The sequence below is a fragment of the Antedon mediterranea genome, chromosome 3, assembly GCF_964355755.1.
Source record: "Antedon mediterranea chromosome 3, ecAntMedi1.1, whole genome shotgun sequence".
Classification (NCBI taxonomy): Eukaryota; Metazoa; Echinodermata; class Crinoidea; order Comatulida; family Antedonidae; genus Antedon; species Antedon mediterranea.
The window spans coordinates 21236688-21263168 of NC_092672.1; the positions used below are offsets into that span (position 1 = coordinate 21236688).

The following is a 26481-nucleotide window of genomic DNA, read 5'->3' on the forward strand; positions in this document are numbered from 1 at the left end:
TATTAGCTTGTTATAAAATCATTAGTTGTAGGATTTATATAGATACTTTTTAGTTCAATCTGTTTTAAATGTCGGTATATATACATGTGAATAAATAATGTTTATTTCTTGGTATAATTACAGTATAATGATTTATTTCAAGTGATTTATTTTTATTTCTTTGAATTAAAAAGAATAACAATTTTTATGAATTTGTTTTAATGTAAATGTTATTATTAATTTTATTAAGTATATAATATAAAAGAAATAATAAAGATCTTAAAATCTATTAAACTGTATAAATGTTAAGTTTGCATTTCTTATGTACTGTATTGATTTTCAGATTCAATATTTTTCATATTGATATGATTTGTTAGGTTGTTGGTATTCAGGCAACAGCCAAACCTTTACCCATTTTAATTCTCTGACAGGCTTGAGCTATCCAATTAAATTGTCCATCAGATTAAACTCAAGATTAACATTGTTAATGTTACAATCAATATTTAGACTAATATGCTACACTTGCAAGAACTTGTACTAGCTAAACTCCACCACCACACCATAGAGCAATGAACTATTTCTTTGCTCTATCATCACATAAAGGATAATTAACATAATGAAGTTACTTAAACATGCCCCTGAAAGTAAAAGTTTGTATGCCAAACCTTCATTAATTTTATATTTAAAAAAATTTATATAAATAAAACTAAAATGTGATTGATAATTTAAATACCAGCAACAACATTTTGACATTAAAATTGAAATAATACAAAATTGTATAAAAGTATATAACATAATTATCATATTAATAAAAAATTGTATACAAAAGTAGAAATCAAATTCTGAAAACTAATTTGACTTGGTTGCATTGCATATGATGATGCAGTAAATAGTTGCAAATTGATTTTTGTAAAGTAACACTCGGTATAAATTACATAACAAATGAATATGTGCAACTGTAAGATATAACCAATATTGTATGTATTTCATATTATAGAATGGTTGGACAGCTTTGCATTATCCAGCAGCCAATGGAGTGACAGCTTGTTGCAGCCTGCTGTTGAATGCAGGAGCAGATGTCAATCTATCAAACAATGTAAGTCATCTTCATTATTATTCATTTTCATTTTTAAATATATAACATTTTATTAGGTGATCATTTAGAATAAAATGATCACCTATTGTTATTGTATGCAATCTTTGTTATTAGTTATCCGCATTCAGCGGATAACTCCTTGTAACTGTCCTGTTTCATCTTCTTTTTTTTCTGTATTTTTCTTTCTTTCTGTCATTTTTGTGCAGAGCGTATCTCTAAAACATGTAAACATAACATTTCAGAACTTTGTCAACATATGGGCATTCGCGTGAAGTTGTGCACCTCTTATTGTGAATGACGTCAGAGTTACGCAACATGACTTACGCGCGTTTTTACGTTTTTCGCGTATTTAACATAGATCGAAAACCATATAACAATTTCAAATGAAACTTAGCATAAGTTTAATTTATATCATGCGCTAACTTTATGTGTAAAAAAAATGACATGTTTCACACGAAGTTACGCGCGCACGCGCGTTTAAAATTTTTAAACAATTTCGACTTAAAATCACGTAATACGGGCACGTAGAATTGGATAATTTTCGCGAGTTTTTGATGAAAAAGTTAAAAAATTCGTCAAAATTTGTCAAAATTATGCCTTTTTTTAAACAGTCGTAATTTCTAAACTGGACGGTCAATTTTTTGTGGATGACATATTCTTGAAGTTGATGAGTGATAGATATCGGATCATGTATTAATATGGCTAACCGGACATTGTGACGTCATCGTATGGCCACGCGTATCTAAAATATAGGATTTTTGTATCTTTCGTCGTAGCTCATCACATTTAATAGAGCGCATCTCTACTTATCCGTTTTCCATTTTCACCCTGATTGTGATATTGTCTAGATCAATCAACTATCTTTCGCATGAATTAAAACTATTTTAATTTTTATTACGTCATCATGTCTAAAAACGTAAATAACGTGGGTCAATTATTTTCATCTTTACAGTAAATTTCAATCTGTTATAGCTCGTCAGAACAAAAAGTGATAATCATGATTAAAATGTTTCCTGGAAGCTATTGGATTGTAGATACGAATTCATGTGAACATTTTTGCAATCCGACGTTGTGATGTCATCATATGGCCAGTTGAATAATAAAAGTCGTATTTTCATATTTTGCGTAATAGTTCATCACATTTAAAAGGGCGCGCATCTATATTTTACGTATTCAAATTTCTTCTACACGGTAATATGTGATTGCTGAGATAATGTCCTTCCGAAATTGCTATCTTAGTGTTTCATTTTGATACCGTCGCCATGTTAAAAATAAGAATAAACGGGGGGTCCCGTAATTTCACCTATTCTACACTGTATGTAACATGTATACAGATTATACCGTTTGCACTGTATATACTATATGACACAAAATTGACAGAATTCAGCACTAACAGCATATGATACTCTTCAGTTCAGGTCATATTGCCATAATCTTTTTCCGTGTACAAAATTCCAACGTATGACGTGCGCGTGGCGTTTGTCGTGCGGATAACTAACTCGTCAAAGTGACGAGTTACATGTCTAGTTATTATTTATTACTTTCTGTACAGATTTTGTGTAACAGATATCTCAAAAAGTTTAATGTCAATGATTACCAAAATTTCACAATGTCTTTCAAATACTTTAACTTTAACTAACTTTTCACCGTGACGTAATTTATACGCCATTTTGTGAAATCACATTATCAATCATATCTCCATAATTAATTATCACATATTAATGTAACTCACTAAACGTAAACTTCAGGTCAATTGTAAAAATATTAGCAAATAAAAACGCACGCACACGTAGGGTTATGCGCGTGAAATTGCGCTTTAAAAATTTAAAAACCTCAAAATTAAGTTTTGATCAATTTAGAGCATGATTTTAGAGAGCCATTTGCGTGTTTCAGAAAATTACTGCGCAAAAAAAAATTTTTGAGCGCGCGATACTTAAAAAGCGTAAAAAATACGATTTTTTTTTTACAAATCGCATTCTACTCACCATCTTTAGTACATTCACCAAATTTGAGTCAGTTCCGATATAAAATAACGCTATACGAGCAGGTTCAAAATGACAAAATGCGCAAATTAATTGCATCAAAGTGTTGAAAATCGTGAAAAATAAGGCATTTTAGAAATGAAAATAATTCTTCAGAATGCACGATGACCCCCAATTTTTTTAACTTTTTCTGGAAGCCGTTGAGTTGTAGATATGAATTCATGTACATATTTTACGTACAAAATGTGTTTACGTCATCAAATGGCCACTTGAATTTAAAATTAAGTTATTTTTTTCTTTTGTCATTCTTTTTCACATTCAATAGAAGGCATCTCTGTTATTTTGTGCCCGGTTTTCGCTCAATTTTCAGTATGTGATTGCTCAATTAATTGACTTTCTTATGACTTGCCACTACTTTTATTTTGATGACGTCATCACGCGTAAAAACTTGATTAACATAGGTCGTGTAATTTCACCTTCACCGTAAATTTGAATATCTTACAGCTCTTCAGAATTAAAGGTTACCTTGATGATTATAATTTATTATGAAAGCTGATGAAATGTAGATATGAATTCATACAAAAATCAAGCCTATTGGATGTTGTGACGTTAAGATTATGGCCAGTTGAAGTTAAAAAGTAGTATTTTCATCTTTTTCGTAAAAGTTATACAAATTTCAAAGAGCGCGTACAGCGCTTCTACGTGCCAAATTTTCTTCCAATTCTTATATTTATTTGCTCAATTCATTATATTTCGAAATTGTCATCTTTGAGTTTATTTTGATAATTCCATCATACCACAAAAAATGGAACATATGCTACACTGTATATACTGTAGATATACAGTACAGTATATACTGTACATAATGTATTGGCATATAATAGGCACAACTCAGCACTATAAGCGTATAATAGGATGGCATACATCAACATTTTTCGATTGTATGTTAACGTACGTGCATGTTTAAAAAAATATTAATGTCAATAAAATGATAAAAATTATCACCTATAATTCGTCAAAGTGACGAATTAAATTCTAGTTTTTTAATTATAATGGTCTTTTGGGTAATAATATTTAATGTATAAAACTTCATTGATGCTGAAATTGGCATACAGTAATTTGAAGTTATTCAATATATTTTTTTTTTATATTTAGTCATAAAAATTGCTATGACACTACATTAACATTTTGTCATGTATTTCCATTGAACAATTAAAACAATGAAAATGATAGTGTCAATTTTACTTAACTAAACTACAGCAACATGCTATGCACAATTGAAATATATCTTTATTCCAAAGTGTTGATATACAGTAATTTAAACAGTATTATGAACACTACAACTTCACAAAATTTCAATTTTTCTTTAGATCATTATGATTTTGTATATCATAAAAGTTCATTTTTTAACAATATTTTTTAATAACTTTTGAAACACTATGATTCTACCTGTATATCACATAGAAATACAAATGATCAAAGATGCTAGTTGATAGACATATAGACTGTATTCATTTACTTTATAATTATCATCATACTCATTTGCCATACTCTCTTTTATTCCTTTCAACAACATCACCACCAACTCCAACCACCTACTGGTTTTAGTCACCAAGGATGATGATGCAGAATTTGGTTGAGCGCTAAAGTGATCTTTTATACACACCCACATTATAGTTCTTTTTTATTAGGTTGTAATTAATTATTTTTTCCATACAATATAAGATACAGATTGTATATCTGCCACTTATCTTTTATCTATCTTTATTTATTCTTTCTTTATACTCAGAATAACTTTTTTAAAGTGACACATCTAAAAACAACAATAAAACTGAAATAGTGGTACAAATATAATTTGTTTATTTACCGTACCTAGGTTTTAACAAATCACCTTACATAATAATTACAGTATCAAACCACCATTACAATGTCATACAAAATTTGTAAAAATAAACAAATCATCATTAGCATAACTAGGTGCAATATTTTTAGTCTATTGAAAAAAATGTTTCTTTCTTAAACATTTATTTAAATATACATACACGTCACATAGTAAATTATAGTTAACAAAAAATAGTGACATTGTTTAACACTAAATAACTAAAGCCTGGTTTCCTGTCGACATAAGAACATCACTTTTGTTGCGACTACGTCGATTTGTCGTAAGAAATGCGGATTTTACAGGAAACCGATTACGATCGAAAATTTATAAAATCGACGCAACGTAAGAAAAATGGTAACGACAAACGATTTTACAGGAAACCGATGACCTAACAATTGTTGCGTTACGCTTGAATGAACGCCCTTGCGTCACGTTTCTTACGTCTCTTACGAAAGTTGACTTGAAGTCAACTTTCGCAAGAGACGTAAGCGCAATTGTAACAAGCAACCAATGACCGACAAGAGTTATGACGTAATGTGTATGACCTTATAGTGAAATAAAGCCGGACAATAACATTTGTATGTATTTACTACTGTATTTTAGCCCACTTTACGATGTTGTACATACTTTACAAATGCACAGTAGTTTCAATATAATAATGTTCTAATCAGGGAGTTTACAACTCATATCAAAATGTAATACTCCTATTTATGGACGTGCAATAAACAATCAGCATTTCAAAGAAACCGACATTCTTCTGTTCTATTTGTCGGTAGAAACGTCGCGAAAAGTGAATATTTTCAACAAGATAAGATATAGAAAGCCCCTTTGTAAGCAATATAATATTATTATGTAACTTTAAAAAAAAATGTTTGCTTGATTTTGTATAATTTATATTGTTTTGTTAAATTTATTATTATTATAGGCCTGTAAATAATGGGTATCTTACTGCGGTAGTAGGCCTACTATCTCATGCTCGATTAGAGTATGCCTGGGCCCACAGGCCAAGGCCTAGCCTAGGGCCTAGGTAGGTCTAATAATAATAGGAATCCCGAAATGATTTGCTTTTTTTAAATTTTGAAAACAGTTTAAGGCTAGGCCTAGAGGGCCAGGATAATTCATTTATATTTTGATTCATACAATAGTACAAAGGCCTACTAGCATAGGCTCCTAGGCTAGTTTGATTAGATTTTGGTCAAATCAATTCCTATTAGTACAGTATTAAATTAGTATTATTACTAATACTAAGGGCCTAGCCTATCTACTAAAAATAATATGTTGGTGTGCTGCACTGACACTGCTGTTGAGTAGCTACAGGTACAATAACATCATTCAACATTTCTCGCGAAAAATGATAAAATCCGCTCTAAAAAGAAACACTCAATCAGAGATGTTTTTCAAATACGTCATAAATCTGACCGACGTAAGAAAAAAATTTCAACTTTCGTAACAACACTAAAATCGACGTAAGCATACGACGTGTGTTTCACAGCCAACATTTCAACTTTCGGGAGCAGCATAACTACAGATGTTTCTCTGCGGCCCGATACGATCTTGACTAACGTCAACGACGTCCATTTTTTCTCAACTTTCGTAAGAGACGTAAGAAACGTATGAAACGCAAGAATCGTTGCAAAATTCGACTTCTTACGTCGACAGGAAACCAGCCTTAAGAAACACAAGAAACCAGCTGAACTAGACTTAAATGTTCATACAAACATAGTAGTATAGTTCCCCGTTCAGTCCAATGAATAATTCATAAATTAATTAATGAATATTAATATATTAATTATGAGTGTACTATTTATGAATAATTAATTAGGGGGTAGTTTTATGAATATTTAATAATTAAAATGGTATTATTTTTTAATAAATGAATAAATTAATTTGTTTAGCGATCTCAGTCCAATGAAGAAGTAATAAGATATTTTAATATTCATGAATATTAATATATTTTTATTAATATGAGGGGTGTTTTAATGAATAATTAGTAAATGAGTGATAGTTTTACGTATAATTTTTAAACGTAATACATGTATTACATGATGTTTAAATAAATATTTACATTTAAATATTAAAGACAATGTGCTTACCTTCATTGAGAAGTCTAATGTACAGTTTAATGAATAAAATCCACAAGTTTAATCAGCTTTGATTACTGTTTTTTATGTTTGTATAAGGAATCATAACATCAATTCGCTGTCTTTCCATGGAATTAGTTTACATGTGAGGCGTGGACAGGTCATTTTTTGTAATTCTGTGATTTTAGCGGGTATGTGACGTCATCCGGCAATGAACCAATAAGATTCCTTATAAGCATAATGCTAATGAAATTAGAATTCGTTGTCCTTGTTGAGATATTCAAAGATATTAAAAGTTATTTAATTATTTTATTAGTTTTTTATCCTTTTGTTTTTTCGTTTAGTTAAATAACCGCATTATTTTTTAAGGGTATTCCTTCAATATATAAAGATGGTAATAAATAAATAAATAAATAAAAATTAAAAATAATGTGCTTACCTTCATTGAGAAGTCTGATATTATAGTATATTTTAATGAATAAAATCTACAAGTTTAATCAGCTTTGATTGCTGCTTTTTTTATATGTTTGTAAAAGAACAAAATCATAACATCAATCCGCTGTCTATTTTTTCAAATCCTGTGATTTTAGAGGGTATGTGACGTCATCAGGCAATGAACCAATAAGATTCCTTATAAACATAGCGCTAATGAATTAATCTACCAATCATAATTCGTTGTTTTTGTAAGCGTAGCGATCTCAGTCCAATGAATAAGTAATGAGATGTTTTAATATTCGATCGTGAATATTAATATATTTTTATTAATATGAGAGTGTTTTAACGAATACTTAGTAATTGCGTTGGTATTTATTCTATGAATTATTGAATTAAGTATGATATATGTAAATTGTTTTATTTTTAACACGGTACCTGATTTACTATATATATATACAGATTGTTAATTTGAAAACAGTACAGTTTTTCTGCTTTAGATTTTTAACATTTAGTCATCTGTTCTTTATCCTGCTGTTATTATCTATCAGGATGAATTCTACTCAAAATCAATCCGGTAGTAAGAGAGTTTTTTCTTCTTCAAAAGGACAGAGTCCTGTATCTAATCGAGTAAAGATACACAAAGTTTCACATCAACACGGCACAGCAGTACCTTCAAATTGTATGACGTTTTTAATGGCGATTCAACCTCCACCTCCAATGAACGTTGATTTCAATAATGTATCTAATACTGAAGAAGACGAACATTATAGATCGAGAATAATTTCTGAAGAGGAGAGGATTGTATACGACGACACGTCATCGGTAGTTGACTACCACCTATTTCTGGCAAGAAAATCCGATGTAGAAGATGAGGTAGAAGATGAGGTGTTTGCAGAAGAGTACCTGAACCCTGTGCTGGAGGCGGAGATTAAGAAAGAAACTACCGAACTTGAGTACAAAGAAATAATGAGAACAATTGAGAAGGTTTTCATAGAAGAATTTATATTCATTCTGAAGGACATGGTTGAACGTTATAACTTTCACGGCTCAAGATATGAACAACTCTTAACATTTTTTCGACCAATTCTGGCATTGAAACTTGTGGACAATAGCGCTACCCATTTTGAATGGGCGCTAAACTACTTTCATTTACGTTGTATCAATGTTGATGCGTTCGATAAAGCCATAAAGTTGATTACAAATGATTCAGAGCTTTTTAATAAGATTCTTTACCAATTGTAATTTGTACAAATTTAAAATAATATCTTAACACTTTTTTAATTAATGTTACATAATTTTATAATTCTTATTTCTTTTCGGTAAATTTATTATTATTATGGTTATAAATTATATTGAAATAGAATGTGTGTTAAAATAAAGGTTGTGTTTTTTTCTTTTAAAAGCAACAACAACAAAAATGAAATTTGATCTTTGCGTGTTATTTAAGTATTTGATTTATTTTTTTAATTTTCATTTGGGTGAATGAGGGTAATGAATATGGATGAGTACTTAAGAAAAGTATATTAAGATCCTAAGCATCCTGATAGTTTTGGTGGTGTGGACCGACTTTATCAAAATGTAAAAGACGATTTAAATATTACCAAGAGACAAGTTCAAGACTGACTGAACAAGCAATACATTACACACATCCATTCAACGTAAATTCAAACAAAACTGGGTACTTGTAAGTGCTATTGATGAACAATGGGGAATGGATTTGGAAAAATAACGTGTATAAAATTTGATTCAGACAAACTGTTTGCAAAATCAAAGGTTTGACTCTAGATTTCCAAAAATCAAAGGAAGTCAATTTTGAAATAGTTGGTAGCATGGTACGAGGAATCGGACTGGAAAAAATAACAACAACTAATCCTAACAAAATAACCCGTAAACCAAAATCTCACTTAATATTTATTTTGTATTATAAATTTGTAAAAGTAGTTACCCTATTTTAATTCATGGTAAATTTATTTTTCGAATTAATTTAATTTGTTTTATTTTCTGTTGAATTTTTATTATTATTATGTTTGTAAAGTGTATTGCAATAGATTTGTTTAATAAAATAAATTAATTATGTTTTGACTTAATTTATGTCAGTGTAAATTTGTAAAAGTAGTTTTCCTATTTTAATTCATGATAAGTTTATTTCTTGACTTTACTTAATTTTTTTCTTTTCTGTTGAAGTAGAATGTGTATTGAAATACATTTTGTTTTTAACATCAACAACAAAAAATGAAATTTTATCTTTGCGTGTTGTTTAATTCGTGTATGATGTTTTTCTAATTTATTTAAAAAAAAAAAAAAAAAAGAAAACAAGTTTTTGAATTTGTTAAATGTAATTGCAAACATACAAAATAAATGATTGCGATTAAAAATTATATTTTGTAAAGTGAATTACAATAGAATGTGTATTGAAATACATTTTGTTTTTAACGTCAACAACAAAAATGAAATTTGATCTTTGCGTGTTGTTTAACTCGTGTATGAAGTTTTTGAATTTGTTAAATGTAATTGCAAACATACATATTAAATGATTGTGATTAAAAATATTCTGTTTACTTTTTATTTTTTATTTTAAACAGTAGTATTTTTAACAGTAGTTATATTTTATATATAATAAGTAATATTACAAAAATAAACATACAAAATGTATAAAGTATAGACTTATTAAATTTAAATACAATTTCTTTTTTTCAAAATGAATTTCATTTTATACGTGTTTTCAATTTTAAATCTTTTAAGAAAGACACAATACGTACTGATATAAAAACGCACACAAAAGGAAACAAATTTGAGACGCACGGTTTGTAACGACACTTTCAATAAGAAGGCATATTATAAATGTATTTTTACAAAATTTATAAAGTAAATGTTTATTATTGAGAAATATACATTTTAGATAAATGATAACACATCTAAAAGTAATTAGAGAGATCAATACAATATGGTGTTCATAATAATTTGTTTTGATGACTAGACGAAACATCTGAAGACATTCAACGAAAAACAAGCGTTAACACCATACCAGTCACTAAAAATGCCACTGCTTTGAAAAAAACATCTCCCTTCCTACACAGAGACAAATTCTGAACGAAAATAATAAATAAAAATAATTAGTAAACAAAACACGCGCATTATAAATAAAATGAATAATTTAAGAATATTTGTTAAACTACCCACGAACAAAAAACGAAACATACTAACCGACTCATCGTCATTACGAAGTTCAAATAACGAAAACTTTTCCTTGAAAAATCCACAGGAGACACGTTTTACATTTTCTAACTGCAATTCAGTGTCACATTGTGTCGCAACACATGTACATACAACGAGTCCTGTCACAAGTCTGCCGACGTTTATTTTTCTATCGCTCATCATTTGTTCTAATACATAATACAGCGCTTCCAAAGAAATATCTTTACACAATTCTAACACATTAAAATTGTTTTCCAACTCTTTACAAGCACGAATAGTACTCTGGAGGATGGGTGAATCCAAAACAACTAACCCCGTCAATTTATATTCAATGTATGCTAAAACTACTTCCTCTAAATCAACCATAACGCTCGACAAAACAAATGATAATGGATGTAATTACCAAGAAAGTTACAACTTAAAACCTTTATTTTTGTTTTTAAAAGAAGTTGTAACATAGAAACTAATTTTGTCAGGAAATGTGTTTTTATTATTTATGTGATTTATTTGTGTTTAGAAAGTTACAACATTAATATTTAATTTGGTAAAAAAATGTGAATATACGGAGCCGATTGTAATTTTTAATCCTTAGTATAGTGAGAGATTTTATAAACAAAAAAAGAGCGAACGGAAATTAATGATTGCAGATTAGACATATAGAAATGGATTGAAATTGGAAATCTACATGATCAAAGAAAAGAAACCCATTGTTCCGACAGAAGCTAATGACATTTACAAAGGATGACACACTTTGAATAGAATAAATACCGTATAACATAATTAAATTTTGTCAAGATAGTTGTCAAAAATAAATAAAATATATTATACTGAATTTACTTTGTACATTTATTTAATTTAGGCCGTAATTAGGTTTATTGTTCATTTATGATTGTGAAAAAAAAAAAATACATACTAATAAAACAGCATAGGCCTATAAAAAAAGTAAAAAAAAAAATAATGATTCAGTGTTATAATTTTATTTACCTGTCATTATGTTAATAAAACATATTTAAATTTAATTTATGTCATGTTAGATATATTTTCAAGGACATTTGTTACATACAAATAATTTTGTAAAGAAATTTGTTACATAAGATAAATTTGTTAAGAAGTTTGTTTCATAAAAATATTTGTGAAGATAAATTTGTTACATAAAAATAATTTTGTAAAGAAATTTGTTACAAAAATTTATTTTTTACAAGAAGTTTGTAACAGAAAATTATTTTGCAAAGAATTAGTTGCATCAATTGATTTTATCAAACGTATGTAATATAAAAAAATTATGTTGTTGTTGAATAAAATATTTTGTAATTCAGTCCATTTGCTCAGTAGTTTGTTTAAGTTGTTAAGTCTTGTTTGTGTAATATTCTTGTAAATAAAAGAATTTACTTTTAACCTTTGTAATTATTTTGTAAATATCATTTATGCATTTTTTTTTTTTTCGTAAATAATTGAATTTATTTATACTTTTTTTTTTGTATGGGAATCAATATTTGTTTATAAATTTAATTGTGATTATAGATTTCTTCTTTATTTAGTATGTCGATTAATTTCAGATTCAGAAACATGTTACACAAGAAACAAACATTTTCATGAAATTCGTTACATAACAAATAATTTATCAAGAATCTTTTTTTACATAAATTTAAATTTATCATTAATTTTGTTGTAAAATTTATTTTGTCATTAAATTTTGTTACATAAAAAATAGTTGTTTCATGATTCTTGTTCTTTTTGTTCAGTACTTATATGAAAATTCAAGTTAAGAACGCAATGACAATGACTGGATGTTTAGCGTGATTAGAGGACCGCTTTCCTTCGGTAAATCGGTATTTGTTAACAATCTTTTAGAGAATAATTACTTTGACAAGTCGTTTGATGATATGACATAGTGTTATGGCGAATATCAAACTTAGTTTACGGAACTAATTACTGCAACATCTGACACAAGTTATAAGAAGGGTATACTTATACATTGGATGTTTTCGATGTTAGTAAATAACACAATGGTGAATAACTAGATGTTTACACCTTCACTGCTATAATTACAGTTAGAATGTCATAAAGGGTAAATCGGTATTCTTTAAAGAATTAGGCCTATAAAACAATTAAATTGTCGAGTTGCTTGACGTTAGAGAAGTAAATGTTGTTTGTGTTTACATGTGTGTCATAGTAGAGAATGAATTATAAACCATTACATTGTCGAGTTTCTTGACGTTAGAGAAGTAAATGCTGTTTGTGTTTACATGCGTGTCATAGTAGAGTTTTGTGTTTACATGCGTGTCATAGTAGAGTTTGTAATTACATTTTTTTCTCAATATAAATGTATTATATGTTGTCGATAGTTGTTGAGAAAAAAATGTAATTACAAACTCTACTATGACACGCATGTAAACACAAAACTCTACTATGACACGCATGTAAACACAAACAGCATTTACTTCTCTAACGTCAAGAAACTCGACAATGTAATGGTTTATAATTCATTCTCTACTATGACACACATGTAAACACAAACAACATTTACTTCTCTAACGTCAAGCAACTCGACAATTTAATTGTTTTATAGGCCTAATTCTTTAAAGAATACCGATTTACCCTTTATGACATTCTAACTGTAATTATAGCAGTGAAGGTGTAAACATCTAGTTATTCACCATTGTGTTATTTACTAACATCGAAAACATCCAATGTATAAGTATACCCTTCTTATAACTTGTGTCAGATGTTGCAGTAATTAGTTCCGTAAACTAAGTTTGATATTCGCCATAACACTATGTCATATCATCAAACGACTTGTCAAAGTAATTATTCTCTAAAAGATTGTTAACAAATACCGATTTACCGAAGGAAAGCGGTCCTCTAATCACGCTAAACATCCAGTCATTGTCATTGCGTTCTTAACTTGAATTTTCATATAAGTACTGAACAAAAAGAACAAGAATCATGAAACAACTATTTTTTATGTAACAAAATTTAATGACAAAATAAATTTTACAACAAAATTAATGATAAATTTAAATTTATGTAAAAAAAGATTCTTGATAAATTATTTGTTATGTAACGAATTTCATGAAAATGTTTGTTTCTTGTGTAACATGTTTCTGAATCTGAAATTAATCGACATACTAAATAAAGAAGAAATCTATAATCACAATTAAATTTATAAACAAATATTGATTCCCATACAAAAAAAAAAGTATAAATAAATTCAATTATTTACGAAAAAAAAAAAAATGCATAAATGATATTTACAAAATAATTACAAAGGTTAAAAGTAAATTCTTTTATTTACAAGAATATTACACAAACAAGACTTAACAACTTAAACAAACTACTGAGCAAATGGACTGAATTACAAAATATTTTATTCAACAACAACATAATTTTTTTATATTACATACGTTTGATAAAATCAATTGATGCAACTAATTCTTTGCAAAATAATTTTCTGTTACAAACTTCTTGTAAAAAATAAATTTTTGTAACAAATTTCTTTACAAAATTATTTTTATGTAACAAATTTATCTTCACAAATATTTTTATGAAACAAACTTCTTAACAAATTTATCTTATGTAACAAATTTCTTTACAAAATTATTTGTATGTAACAAATGTCCTTGAAAATATATCTAACATGACATAAATTAAATTTAAATATGTTTTATTAACATAATGACAGGTAAATAAAATTATAACACTGAATCATTATTTTTTTTTTTACTTTTTTTATAGGCCTATGCTGTTTTATTAGTATGTATTTTTTTTTTTTCACAATCATAAATGAACAATAAACCTAATTACGGCCTAAATTAAATAAATGTACAAAGTAAATTCAGTATAATATATTTTATTTATTTTTGACAACTATCTTGACAAAATTTAATTATGTTATACGGTATTTATTCTATTCAAAGTGTGTCATCCTTTGTAAATGTCATTAGCTTCTGTCGGAACAATGGGTTTCTTTTCTTTGATCATGTAGATTTCCAATTTCAATCCATTTCTATATGTCTAATCTGCAATCATTAATTTCCGTTCGCTCTTTTTTTGTTTATAAAATCTCTCACTATACTAAGGATTAAAAATTACAATCGGCTCCGTATATTCACATTTTTTTACCAAATTAAATATTAATGTTGTAACTTTCTAAACACAAATAAATCACATAAATAATAAAAACACATTTCCTGACAAAATTAGTTTCTATGTTACAACTTCTTTTAAAAACAAAAATAAAGGTTTTAAGTTGTAACTTTCTTGGTAATTACATCCATTATCATTTGTTTTGTCGAGCGTTATGGTTGATTTAGAGGAAGTAGTTTTAGCATACATTGAATATAAATTGACGGGGTTAGTTGTTTTGGATTCACCCATCCTCCAGAGTACTATTCGTGCTTGTAAAGAGTTGGAAAACAATTTTAATGTGTTAGAATTGTGTAAAGATATTTCTTTGGAAGCGCTGTATTATGTATTAGAACAAATGATGAGCGATAGAAAAATAAACGTCGGCAGACTTGTGACAGGACTCGTTGTATGTACATGTGTTGCGACACAATGTGACACTGAATTGCAGTTAGAAAATGTAAAACGTGTCTCCTGTGGATTTTTCAAGGAAAAGTTTTCGTTATTTGAACTTCGTAATGACGATGAGTCGGTTAGTATGTTTCGTTTTTTGTTCGTGGGTAGTTTAACAAATATTCTTAAATTATTCATTTTATTTATAATGCGCGTGTTTTGTTTACTAATTATTTTTATTTATTATTTTCGTTCAGAATTTGTCTCTGTGTAGGAAGGGAGATGTTTTTTTCAAAGCAGTGGCATTTTTAGTGACTGGTATGGTGTTAACGCTTGTTTTTCGTTGAATGTCTTCAGATGTTTCGTCTAGTCATCAAAACAAATTATTATGAACACCATATTGTATTGATCTCTCTAATTACTTTTAGATGTGTTATCATTTATCTAAAATGTATATTTCTCAATAATAAACATTTACTTTATAAATTTTGTAAAAATACATTTATAATATGCCTTCTTATTGAAAGTGTCGTTACAAACCGTGCGTCTCAAATTTGTTTCCTTTTGTGTGCGTTTTTATATCAGTACGTATTGTGTCTTTCTTAAAAGATTTAAAATTGAAAACACGTATAAAATGAAATTCATTTTGAAAAAAAGAAATTGTATTTAAATTTAATAAGTCTATACTTTATACATTTTGTATGTTTATTTTTGTAATATTACTTATTATATATAAAATATAACTACTGTTAAAAATACTACTGTTTAAAATAAAAAATAAAAAGTAAACAGAATATTTTTAATCACAATCATTTAATATGTATGTTTGCAATTACATTTAACAAATTCAAAAACTTCATACACGAGTTAAACAACACGCAAAGATCAAATTTCATTTTTGTTGTTGACGTTAAAAACAAAATGTATTTCAATACACATTCTATTGTAATTCACTTTACAAAATATAATTTTTAATCGCAATCATTTATTTTGTATGTTTGCAATTACATTTAACAAATTCAAAAACTTGTTTTCTTTTTTTTTTTTTTTTTTAAATAAATTAGAAAAACATCATACACGAATTAAACAACACGCAAAGATAAAATTTCATTTTTTGTTGTTGATGTTAAAAACAAAATGTATTTCAATACACATTCTACTTCAACAGAAAAGAAAAAAATTAAGTAAAGTCAAGAAATAAACTTATCATGAATTAAAATAGGAAAACTACTTTTACAAATTTACACTGACATAAATTAAGTCAAAACATAATTAATTTATTTTATTAAACAAATCTATTGCAATACACTTTACAAACATAATAATAATAAAAATTCAACAGAAAATAAAACAAATTAAATTAATTCGAAAAATAAATTTACCATGAATTAAAATAGGGTAACTACTTTTACAAATTTATAATACAAAATAAATATTAAGTGAGATTTTGGTTTACGGGTTATTTTGTTAGGATTAGTTGTTGTTATTTTTTCCAGTCCGATTCCTCGTACCATGCTACCAACTATTTCAAAATTGACTTCCTTTGATTTTTGGAAATCTAGAGTCAAACCTTTGATTTTGCAAACAGTTTGTCTGAATCAAATTTTATACACGTTATTTTTCCAAATCCATTCCCCATTGTTCATCAATAGCACTTACAAGTACCCAGTTTTGTTTGAATTTACGTTGAATGGATGTGTGTAATGTATTGCTTGTTCAGTCAGTCTTGAACTTGTCTCTTGGTAATATTTAAATCGTCTTTTACATTTTGATAAAGTCGGTCCACACCACCAAAACTATCAGGATGCTTAGGATCTTAATATACTTTTCTTAAGTACTCATCCATATTCATTACCCTCATTCACCCAAATGAAAATTAAAAAAATAAATCAAATACTTAAATAACACGCAAAGATCAAATTTCATTTTTGTTGTTGTTGCTTTTAAAAGAAAAAAACACAACCTTTATTTTAACACACATTCTATTTCAATATAATTTATAACCATAATAATAATAAATTTACCGAAAAGAAATAAGAATTATAAAATTATGTAACATTAATTAAAAAAGTGTTAAGATATTATTTTAAATTTGTACAAATTACAATTGGTAAAGAATCTTATTAAAAAGCTCTGAATCATTTGTAATCAACTTTATGGCTTTATCGAACGCATCAACATTGATACAACGTAAATGAAAGTAGTTTAGCGCCCATTCAAAATGGGTAGCGCTATTGTCCACAAGTTTCAATGCCAGAATTGGTCGAAAAAATGTTAAGAGTTGTTCATATCTTGAGCCGTGAAAGTTATAACGTTCAACCATGTCCTTCAGAATGAATATAAATTCTTCTATGAAAACCTTCTCAATTGTTCTCATTATTTCTTTGTACTCAAGTTCGGTAGTTTCTTTCTTAATCTCCGCCTCCAGCACAGGGTTCAGGTACTCTTCTGCAAACACCTCATCTTCTACCTCATCTTCTACATCGGATTTTCTTGCCAGAAATAGGTGGTAGTCAACTACCGATGACGTGTCGTCGTATACAATCCTCTCCTCTTCAGAAATTATTCTCGATCTATAATGTTCGTCTTCTTCAGTATTAGATACATTATTGAAATCAACGTTCATTGGAGGTGGAGGTTGAATCGCCATTAAACACGTCATACAATTTGAAGGTACTGCTGTGCCGTGTTGATGTGAAACTTTGTGTATCTTTACTCGATTAGATACAGGACTCTGTCCTTTTGAAGAAGAAAAAACTCTCTTACTACCGGATTGATTTTGAGTAGAATTCATCCTGATAGATAATAACAGCAGGATAAAGAACAGATGACTAAATGTTAAAAATCTAAAGCAGAAAAACTGTACTGTTTTCAAATTAACAATCTGTATATATATATAGTAAATCAGGTACCGTGTTAAAAATAAAACAATTTACATATATCATACTTAATTCAATAATTCATAGAATAAATACCAACGCAATTACTAAGTATTCGTTAAAACACTCTCATATTAATAAAAATATATTAATATTCACGATCGAATATTAAAACATCTCATTACTTATTCATTGGACTGAGATCGCTACGCTTACAAAAACAACGAATTATGATTGGTAGATTAATTCATTAGCGCTATGTTTATAAGGAATCTTATTGGTTCATTGCCTGATGACGTCACATACCCTCTAAAATCACAGGATTTGAAAAAATAGACAGCGGATTGATGTTATGATTTTGTTCTTATACAAACATATAAAAAAAGCAGTAATCAAAGCTGATTAAACTTGTAGATTTTATTCATTAAAATATACTATAATATCAGACTTCTCAATGAAGGTAAGCACATTATTTTTAATTTTTATTTATTTATTTATTTATTACCATCTTTATATATTGAAGGAATACCCTTAAAAAATAATGCGGTTATTTAACTAAACGAAAAAACAAAAGGATAAAAAACTAATAAAATAATTAAATAACTTTTAATATCTTTGAATATCTCAACAAGGACAACGAATTCTAATTTCATTAGCATTATGCTTATAAGGAATCTTATTGGTTCATTGCCGGATGACGTCACATACCCGCTAAAATCACAGAATTACAAAAAATGACCTGTCCACGCCTCACATGTAAACTAATTCCATGGAAAGACAGCGAATTGATGTTATGATTCCTTATACAAACATAAAAAACAGTAATCAAAGCTGATTAAACTTGTGGATTTTATTCATTAAACTGTACATTAGACTTCTCAATGAAGGTAAGCACATTGTCTTTAATATTTAAATGTAAATATTTATTTAAACATCATGTAATACATGTATTACGTTTAAAAATTATACGTAAAACTATCACTCATTTACTAATTATTCATTAAAACACCCCTCATATTAATAAAAATATATTAATATTCATGAATATTAAAATATCTTATTACTTCTTCATTGGACTGAGATCGCTAAACAAATTAATTTATTCATTTATTAAAAAATAATACCATTTTAATTATTAAATATTCATAAAACTACCCCCTAATTAATTATTCATAAATAGTACACTCATAATTAATATATTAATATTCATTAATTAATTTATGAATTATTCATTGGACTGAACGGGGAACTATACTACTAAACATGTAACAAGTTCAGAGTGTATCCAACATTTAACATTATGAAATATTTTAGACCACCGACAATGATGATCACCATTGCTTTGCAAAGTCTGCAGTTTCTGTAATTATTCATTCATATTTATCTCCATCATCCAACATTATCAAACAAAACTGTTTTGAGGATAAGCATAGTTATTGTAAGGTTCAACTTTAATAATTTTTAAAAGTTTTACACACAACACAAATAAGTAAAGCTTTCCCAGTTTATTCATAGTATACATTTAACAATACATAATATTTATTTCTACTGATACTGTACAAGCAATGCTAAATACTACTAAAGCTTAATAATATACTACATTTGGCCTCTTGGGGGCTACCACTCATATGACATCGCTGTATTAAAGGTCCAGTGTGTTGTCACAGGAGCGAGTAAATCAAATTGTTGTTATTAAGTATATCGGAAGGATGTAAGTGACATCCGTTAGGTAAATTGTGGAATTTGGGGGAAAAATAATTCCCCAGAATTATACCAGCCAAATGAGCGAATAGCATGAGTAACATATGAGTTAGCGCCTGTGTTGAAGTTAGGTGTTGGATGATGCCGGGGGATGGCTGGGTGGGAAGATTGAAAAGTTTGTACAACTATTAAACGGCTAATTTAACAATGAAGTGTGCTATTATGTATCTTAGTAAACAACTAAAATACTCTGAATTCCCATTGGTTGCCAATTAGAAATTAGCCTATCCTACATTTTGTGGTTCCACTATTAGATATACCCGTTGGTCTGTAGAAATACATTGTCAATTACTGTGGTTGGAACTTTAATTACCTGTAGAAACAATATACCATTCATCCTAACACTTCTGTAACTCTGAAATCTACCCACATTATATACCACATCCTTAGTTAAAAGAAAGTACTTGTGCTCTGTATAAACTATAATTTATTACTTTAAATTTCCTTTAACATTTTCTAACATTAATGTTAAAAGATTACTTTTAAAAGAACTTATATAGACAAATTTCAAATTTCAGTATAAGCTATTTAACTATTTAAAAAATAAATATGCCAAGTTATATTTTAATCAATGGATGTAAATGACTTTGCATTATATAAATGTATTACAATTGTTTATAAACTCTTCATTTTTGTAGCACAAATAATATTGACCTTGGTTTATCCTTGTTTCAGTTGGATGGTCCTACCTTCATTACATTCATTTTCACAGAGTAAATTAAAATTTATCTCCTTTAAAATTAAATTCAATAAACTTTATCCCATAACAATTTTCCTATGAATAAATAGATGGAATTATTCTTAGTTTATTGATTTAATGCAAACCAATTTCATACACATTTACACATCCAGAAATATTCTGTTCATTTTACTACTATTATACAATTCATTTATTAGCTTTGTTATGGGTTTAACAAGCTAAATTCTGTCTGTCATATAATATAATAGTCAAAGGCAAAAAATGTCTTAATAGGCAAACAATTTCTATTAATCATACATCCTAATAATCTATCCATAATTGTTTCATAATCACATAATAATTTTGATTTTTATTGTGCTACAATAAAGTTCAAATTACACAGTACAATCTCTATTCTTTTGTACATAAATGATAGAGACGCACTTTAAACAAAAATTGAAAAAATAAACGGTGTTGTAAAGAATATTATCAGATGACTATAATATAGATAATATAACGTTACGTTTCTGGTGTTTTTATGGTCAAATTTTTATTTTTGTTTTATTGTTTATTGTGGCTAGAACTACACTGTTTCCTTCGCTAGGCTGATCCTAATGCTAATCCTAATGCTCCTAATGTTGACATGATTATCATGGAACGATAAGTTCCCCACCTTCAAATGAATAACCTTATTTTTTTCTCATAAAACCAAATAAAGAAAGCACTAGATCAAGCATTTAGTAAAAATTGTATACCTGCATTTTCTTACGCACAACGCCTTTGCACCTACGCTTAGCACCTTCCAATATCATGTGCAATTACACTTGAGTTATTGTCTTCTTCTTCTAGACTGCAATCATGTTCCCATTTAATACTGAAATATGGAGATTCAATCCTGGAATAGCACCATTCACCATCACAACCAAATACAACTTAGCATTTGTTCAACATTATCGACTCCATAACTCAATTAACCATTTAGTAGGTAGCCTAACCAATACGGTTCCTGCCACAATCATCCAGTTTATGGGCGCTTGGTCTGTGGCTGTAGCCATTCAGTTTTCCTTAGTCATTTGACTTAACCATTCCCAATTGGCAATTGGAAAGCATCTATACGCAACCAACACTGAGCTACTAAACCGAGGAATCTTAAAATTATCAAAAGTGAGTGGACCCCAAATGGCATTCCAAATAATAGAAAAAAATCTCATTCATAAAAATCTATCTCCCTGCTGAGCAGATTAGCCTCCCAATTGCGCTCTCTATGCACCCATTGGACGTCTCTGAATAATTTTTTTTCGCAAAGCTCTAAAGCCAACTGATTCAAGTCTTCATGCATGCTACCTTTCCTACAAATTGAAACAACACCTCTGTTATCTGTAAATATTTTAATTTGTTTCTCTTTTAAGTTAGGAGCAAATGCTTGCAATGCCAATAACACACCTTTCAGTTCTCTACACGTACAGCTTCTGACTGACTCATGCTGATTCCAGCCGAGACAAACTGCAAACGGTCATATACCTCGCTTCACAATTCACTCCACTAGCGTCAGTAAATGTAATTGAATAATCAAAAAAATATTTTGCTTCCAAAAAAATATCTCCTCAATAACTAGACCCCCACTCGCTGTAGTAATAAAATGCCACAACTTGAGAACTAACAACAAATCTCTGGACCTATAGTGAGGGAGACCCTGATTGACCTCTAATAAACCCAAACCAGCCATAGCCAGGTTACAACCGGACTTAGATCCTATATTGATTTTTTGACGTTTTAAAGATGTATTGTCCCCCTGAAAAAAAAATTTTTTTTCAATATTTTTGTTGAATAGGCCATTTTAATTGCACATAAAAGTTATTCACTTTGACCTCAATTTGGATTGAAAAAAATAATTTTTTACACGGGAAAATCGCAATTTAATGCAAAAATTAACCAACCGGAAGCTATTTGTCTGGAAGACAAATGTGTTCCGGTTTAATTTAACCCTTGACCTGAGTTAGCTCATAAATATTCATATTGTATGGATACATCGTGTGGATGATGACGCTTTCCAAAACAACGATAGCAATGCCATGCGTGCGAGAGAGTCGAGTAGTGATGCGAGACGAATCTTGAAGAAAACACGAAAACTATAGCTAGCAGAATGCTAAGTTAGAATTACAGTTGGTGACGTTGATGTTGAATCTTATTCATTTAGGTGAGTTTTTGTTTCGCTAACAGGAGAGGCCTAGCTAGGCCTAGGCCCGAATTTGCTGCTACTGTACTACTAGTCTACTACTACTACTACTACTAGGCTAGGCCTAGTACTACTAGCACTGACAGTCTCGAGTAGCCTAACTGCTGCCTACTTCTGTCTCTAGAAGTAGAGTGTAGTAGGCCTAGGCAGTACACTGCTAGCTAGGGCTACAGTAGACCACCACCAGAAGGGATGTATTTTTGTTTTAATCATGATGAATTGGTTTAATTTTTAAAGATTTCAATTATCTATCCGGCAGTGAAAATTAAAAAAAAAAGAAAATCTAAATATTGTTTTGGATGTTTTACTGATGCAATATTTTAAAAATATTTTCTGTATCAAATGCAATAGGTTCAAATTAACATTCCGCAAATAAACATTTTATGCAGATATTTTGACACAAATTTCTTTTTTTTTAGGTTGATTGATTGAACAATAAGACTCTTAAGAGCAAGTAGTGAGAAACATAAAATGTATCGTACAGTGGCAACATTCACAATTTATTGAAACGTTTCTTACTATTAAAATGACACTTTGTAATGGATGTGAGCGATCTTAGAAGACTATAGCTGTCGTAATTACTGCCACAATCAACACATTGATAATTAGTAGAAAATTGACACAAAAAACAATACAGGAATTCAATAAGATATACTGTATATATATATTTTATTAACTCCTTTTGCACTGTAATATTTACAGTAAAATTATGAAGTGTAAGTAAATTTGAAGAATTTATCCTGTGTACTGTTGTAGTAGTTTTTTTTTATTTATTGAATGTTATGTTTACAAAATAATATACTGTACATATAATACAAAAAAATTATACAATATTTTACAAGCTGGACAAGAACATATTGGCCGAATGCAGCAGGAGAGTCAGAAATATTTTTCCTGCAATATCCAATCATATTCCAATACCGAGTCTATCATTGTTGTCTTTGGGTGACCTCTGTTCCAGTCTTCATCAGCTCAACGTCTTTAAAAAAAGTAAAAGCAAAGTATGAAAATCTGGAAAAAATAGATCATGCATATTTAGTGCAAAATTGGGCTAGTGAAATTGCTTACTTTGACATAGTCAAATAAGTATACTACCTTCTATGGTAATTAAAACACATTACTTATAATGTTATAACTTATAAAAATAGAAAATAAATATTTGACTTACTACAGTACAGAGAACATTTGTTTTATGTTGTAAAATGGCTAAGCTGGCTTTTCCCCTCTGTCTACTTGTACAGTGCTGCTGGAAGGTTCTCAATTTCAGGCTTGTAAGTTGTATTGCAACCATTTTCCCTGAAAAATGTTTGTTTTATTTTTATCATGAAAATTAGTTAAACAAGCTTCAACTGTAAATATATATGGTACAGCAAGCTGGCTGTATTTTCGGAATGTAGCTAAGATTGATGGCATATAGCCTAGGCCAGTCTATGAAGAGTACAATGTATAGGGCCTAGCTGGGCATCTTCTGCAGGGACCCGATTGTCACAGTCTGCTTGCTACTAGCCTAGTTATGCAGCAGCATGTATTAATTATTCTAGGCCTAGCCCTGAACTGAAAAAATCCCAGGCTAAGTTAATTAATTTACCTTCCTGTTATTATTGCGTTATATATATTATTATATTTAAAATAACCGTCTAGGCCTACATACCGACAAATTAACAGCTCAGCTTTACATATTTATACGATCAGCCATCCCAGGGAAACCCACAGTCGAGTCGCGTCGATCTTCTCTGGTGGTGTTGTTGTACCATACAACGTGCATCGTCCATTGTTAGATCAGATCTCTGCTGTGTGGATGCTCATTAACATATCATGCATATGTATGAGTTAGCTCTACCAGCCTAATTTCTGAGCCGATGAGTTCGAAAAAATGGTAAACTTATTTTGATTTTTTTATAAGCGAAATCAATATTTTTTTCGGATTTTTTTTCGGTAGAAGTGAATAACTTTATGTTAACTACAAAACGGTCTATTCAAAATTTGATTTTTTTTGTCTTTATTTTTCATTTTTTGGGGGACAATACATCTTTAACAATGTTAGAGACTTTAGTACATGCGGCATGGGAACCTCTCTTACCAACCATCGTCCAAAAATACTAGGATCCAATACATCACTAATAAGTTGAATACGATAAATGGTTGAATCAAGACTATTCCACTTATATTTGGGGTAAAACATTATTTTTTTGTTAAAAATAATTGCCAAACTCTGCAATCCTCCAAAAACATAGCAAACCTCATTTAACCAACCTCATTTAACCAACATAAAAGTGATTGAATCAGTAGTGCACAACTCACTTGGTTTGTCAATTTAAATATATTTTTTGTTTAACTAATTGTTTTGCCATAAAGCATTATTGTTTGGTTTAAAAAAATAAATGCTAAACCTTCACTCTTGGATTAAAGGGGACGTAATTACCAGCCCAAACAATGTTACAGTACTGTATAATTAAAACATTTTATTTTAATTTCTTTAGAATACATATTTAGATATTTAATTGATAAAAATTGTTGGCAGCCAATAATCCAATTAAAAGACCAAGGAATGATACTTCACTTATTAATTTTCCCATCAAAAAAAATATAACAATTACTGTGTGTAAGTTTATATCTAATACAATTTGTTTTAGCCGTATTAATTAATAATTGGTTTGTAGTGAACCATTCACTAGCTTACTTAACTCTAAATTTAAAAAGTTCAACAAGACATCAATATTGTTATTAAAATAAAATAAAGTTGTACTGTATTATCTGCATAAAAAAGGTTGTCTGGAAGATTTACTAATTATTAATTTGAAATAATGATTTCGGTCTGTAAAATAGCTTTAAACCAATCTAAGAAAAATACCATAGCGAAACAACTTGAAAATATCATGGTTAACAACATCAACATGTTTTCATACATCTAGAAAAGTACTTCATAAAATTAATTGTTTTCAAATGCAGTATTAACAGAATTAGTGAGTTCAAGAAAAGTATGACAAGTATACAAGTATACATTTTTCATTATTTTTTGAAAAAAATGGGTAAAATTAAGATTGGTATAAAACTATCCGTTTTTAAATACAGGATTTACTTTTAATATGATTAGGTACAGAACCCATCATGAATGATTAATTAATGGCATGAGATGGCTTATAATAATGGAGAAACCTTTTTAAGAATCATGCTCTGAACCTTTACTAGAATCCAAATTATTAATTATATTAAGCACTTCTGTTTCAGATATAAATGAGAGGCTATATGGGAGGTGGTAATTAAGAGATTAGATCTTTGGTATTTTTAGGAATATAGAATTACAGAGTTTTACAAATTTATGAAAAATAATCACTAAATTCTGGCTAATTATGTTTGTATCATAAAAATATTCATCATTAATTTGTTAAACATGAGGTGTATTTCTACTTTCTTTACCAGGATTAATTACAGAATGTATTACGTCTCATTTTTTATGTTACATTAAGTCTGATTGAATTTAGTTTCATGCATTTTTTCTTAGAAATTTTACAGTGCAGTAATAATGTTCATAGCATTTTATTAAATACATTATGTGTATGACAAAGATGGTGATTTGTTTAGAAGGATTTCTGAATCATAAACATTACACATTGTATATTGTACCTACCTACTGTAAATCATTACCAACATAGTATGTGTAAAGATTACTATTTTTAATAATTTTCCTTCATTAAATGCTTTTTCTGGATGTCGACAGCCGGCATAAAATGTTGTTGCCTTCATAGCCTTAGCTTTTC

General features: G+C 28.8%; 1 protein-coding gene and 1 long non-coding RNA gene across 3 annotated transcripts in view; one reads left to right on the plus strand and one right to left on the minus strand.

Moving 5' to 3' along the window:
* The window catches only part of LOC140044138 (uncharacterized), a 209766-nt gene that overhangs the window by 62192 nt on the left and 121093 nt on the right, over positions 1 to 26481 (plus strand). The window contains exon 4 of the mRNA XM_072088617.1: positions 977 to 1075. Coding sequence (XP_071944718.1) covers positions 977 to 1075 — 99 coding nt within the window. The remainder of the gene's footprint in view (positions 1 to 976; positions 1076 to 26481) is intronic.
* LOC140043704 (uncharacterized) lies at positions 23374 to 23997 on the minus strand. Of its 2 annotated transcripts, none has more exons than XR_011844360.1 (2): positions 23892 to 23997; positions 23374 to 23702 (listed from the first exon to the last, which is right to left on the minus strand). It is a non-coding gene; the product is annotated as an uncharacterized lncRNA (long non-coding RNA). The 2 variants fall into 2 exon arrangements; XR_011844361.1 differs by having other exon boundaries at positions 23374 to 23734; positions 23892 to 23935.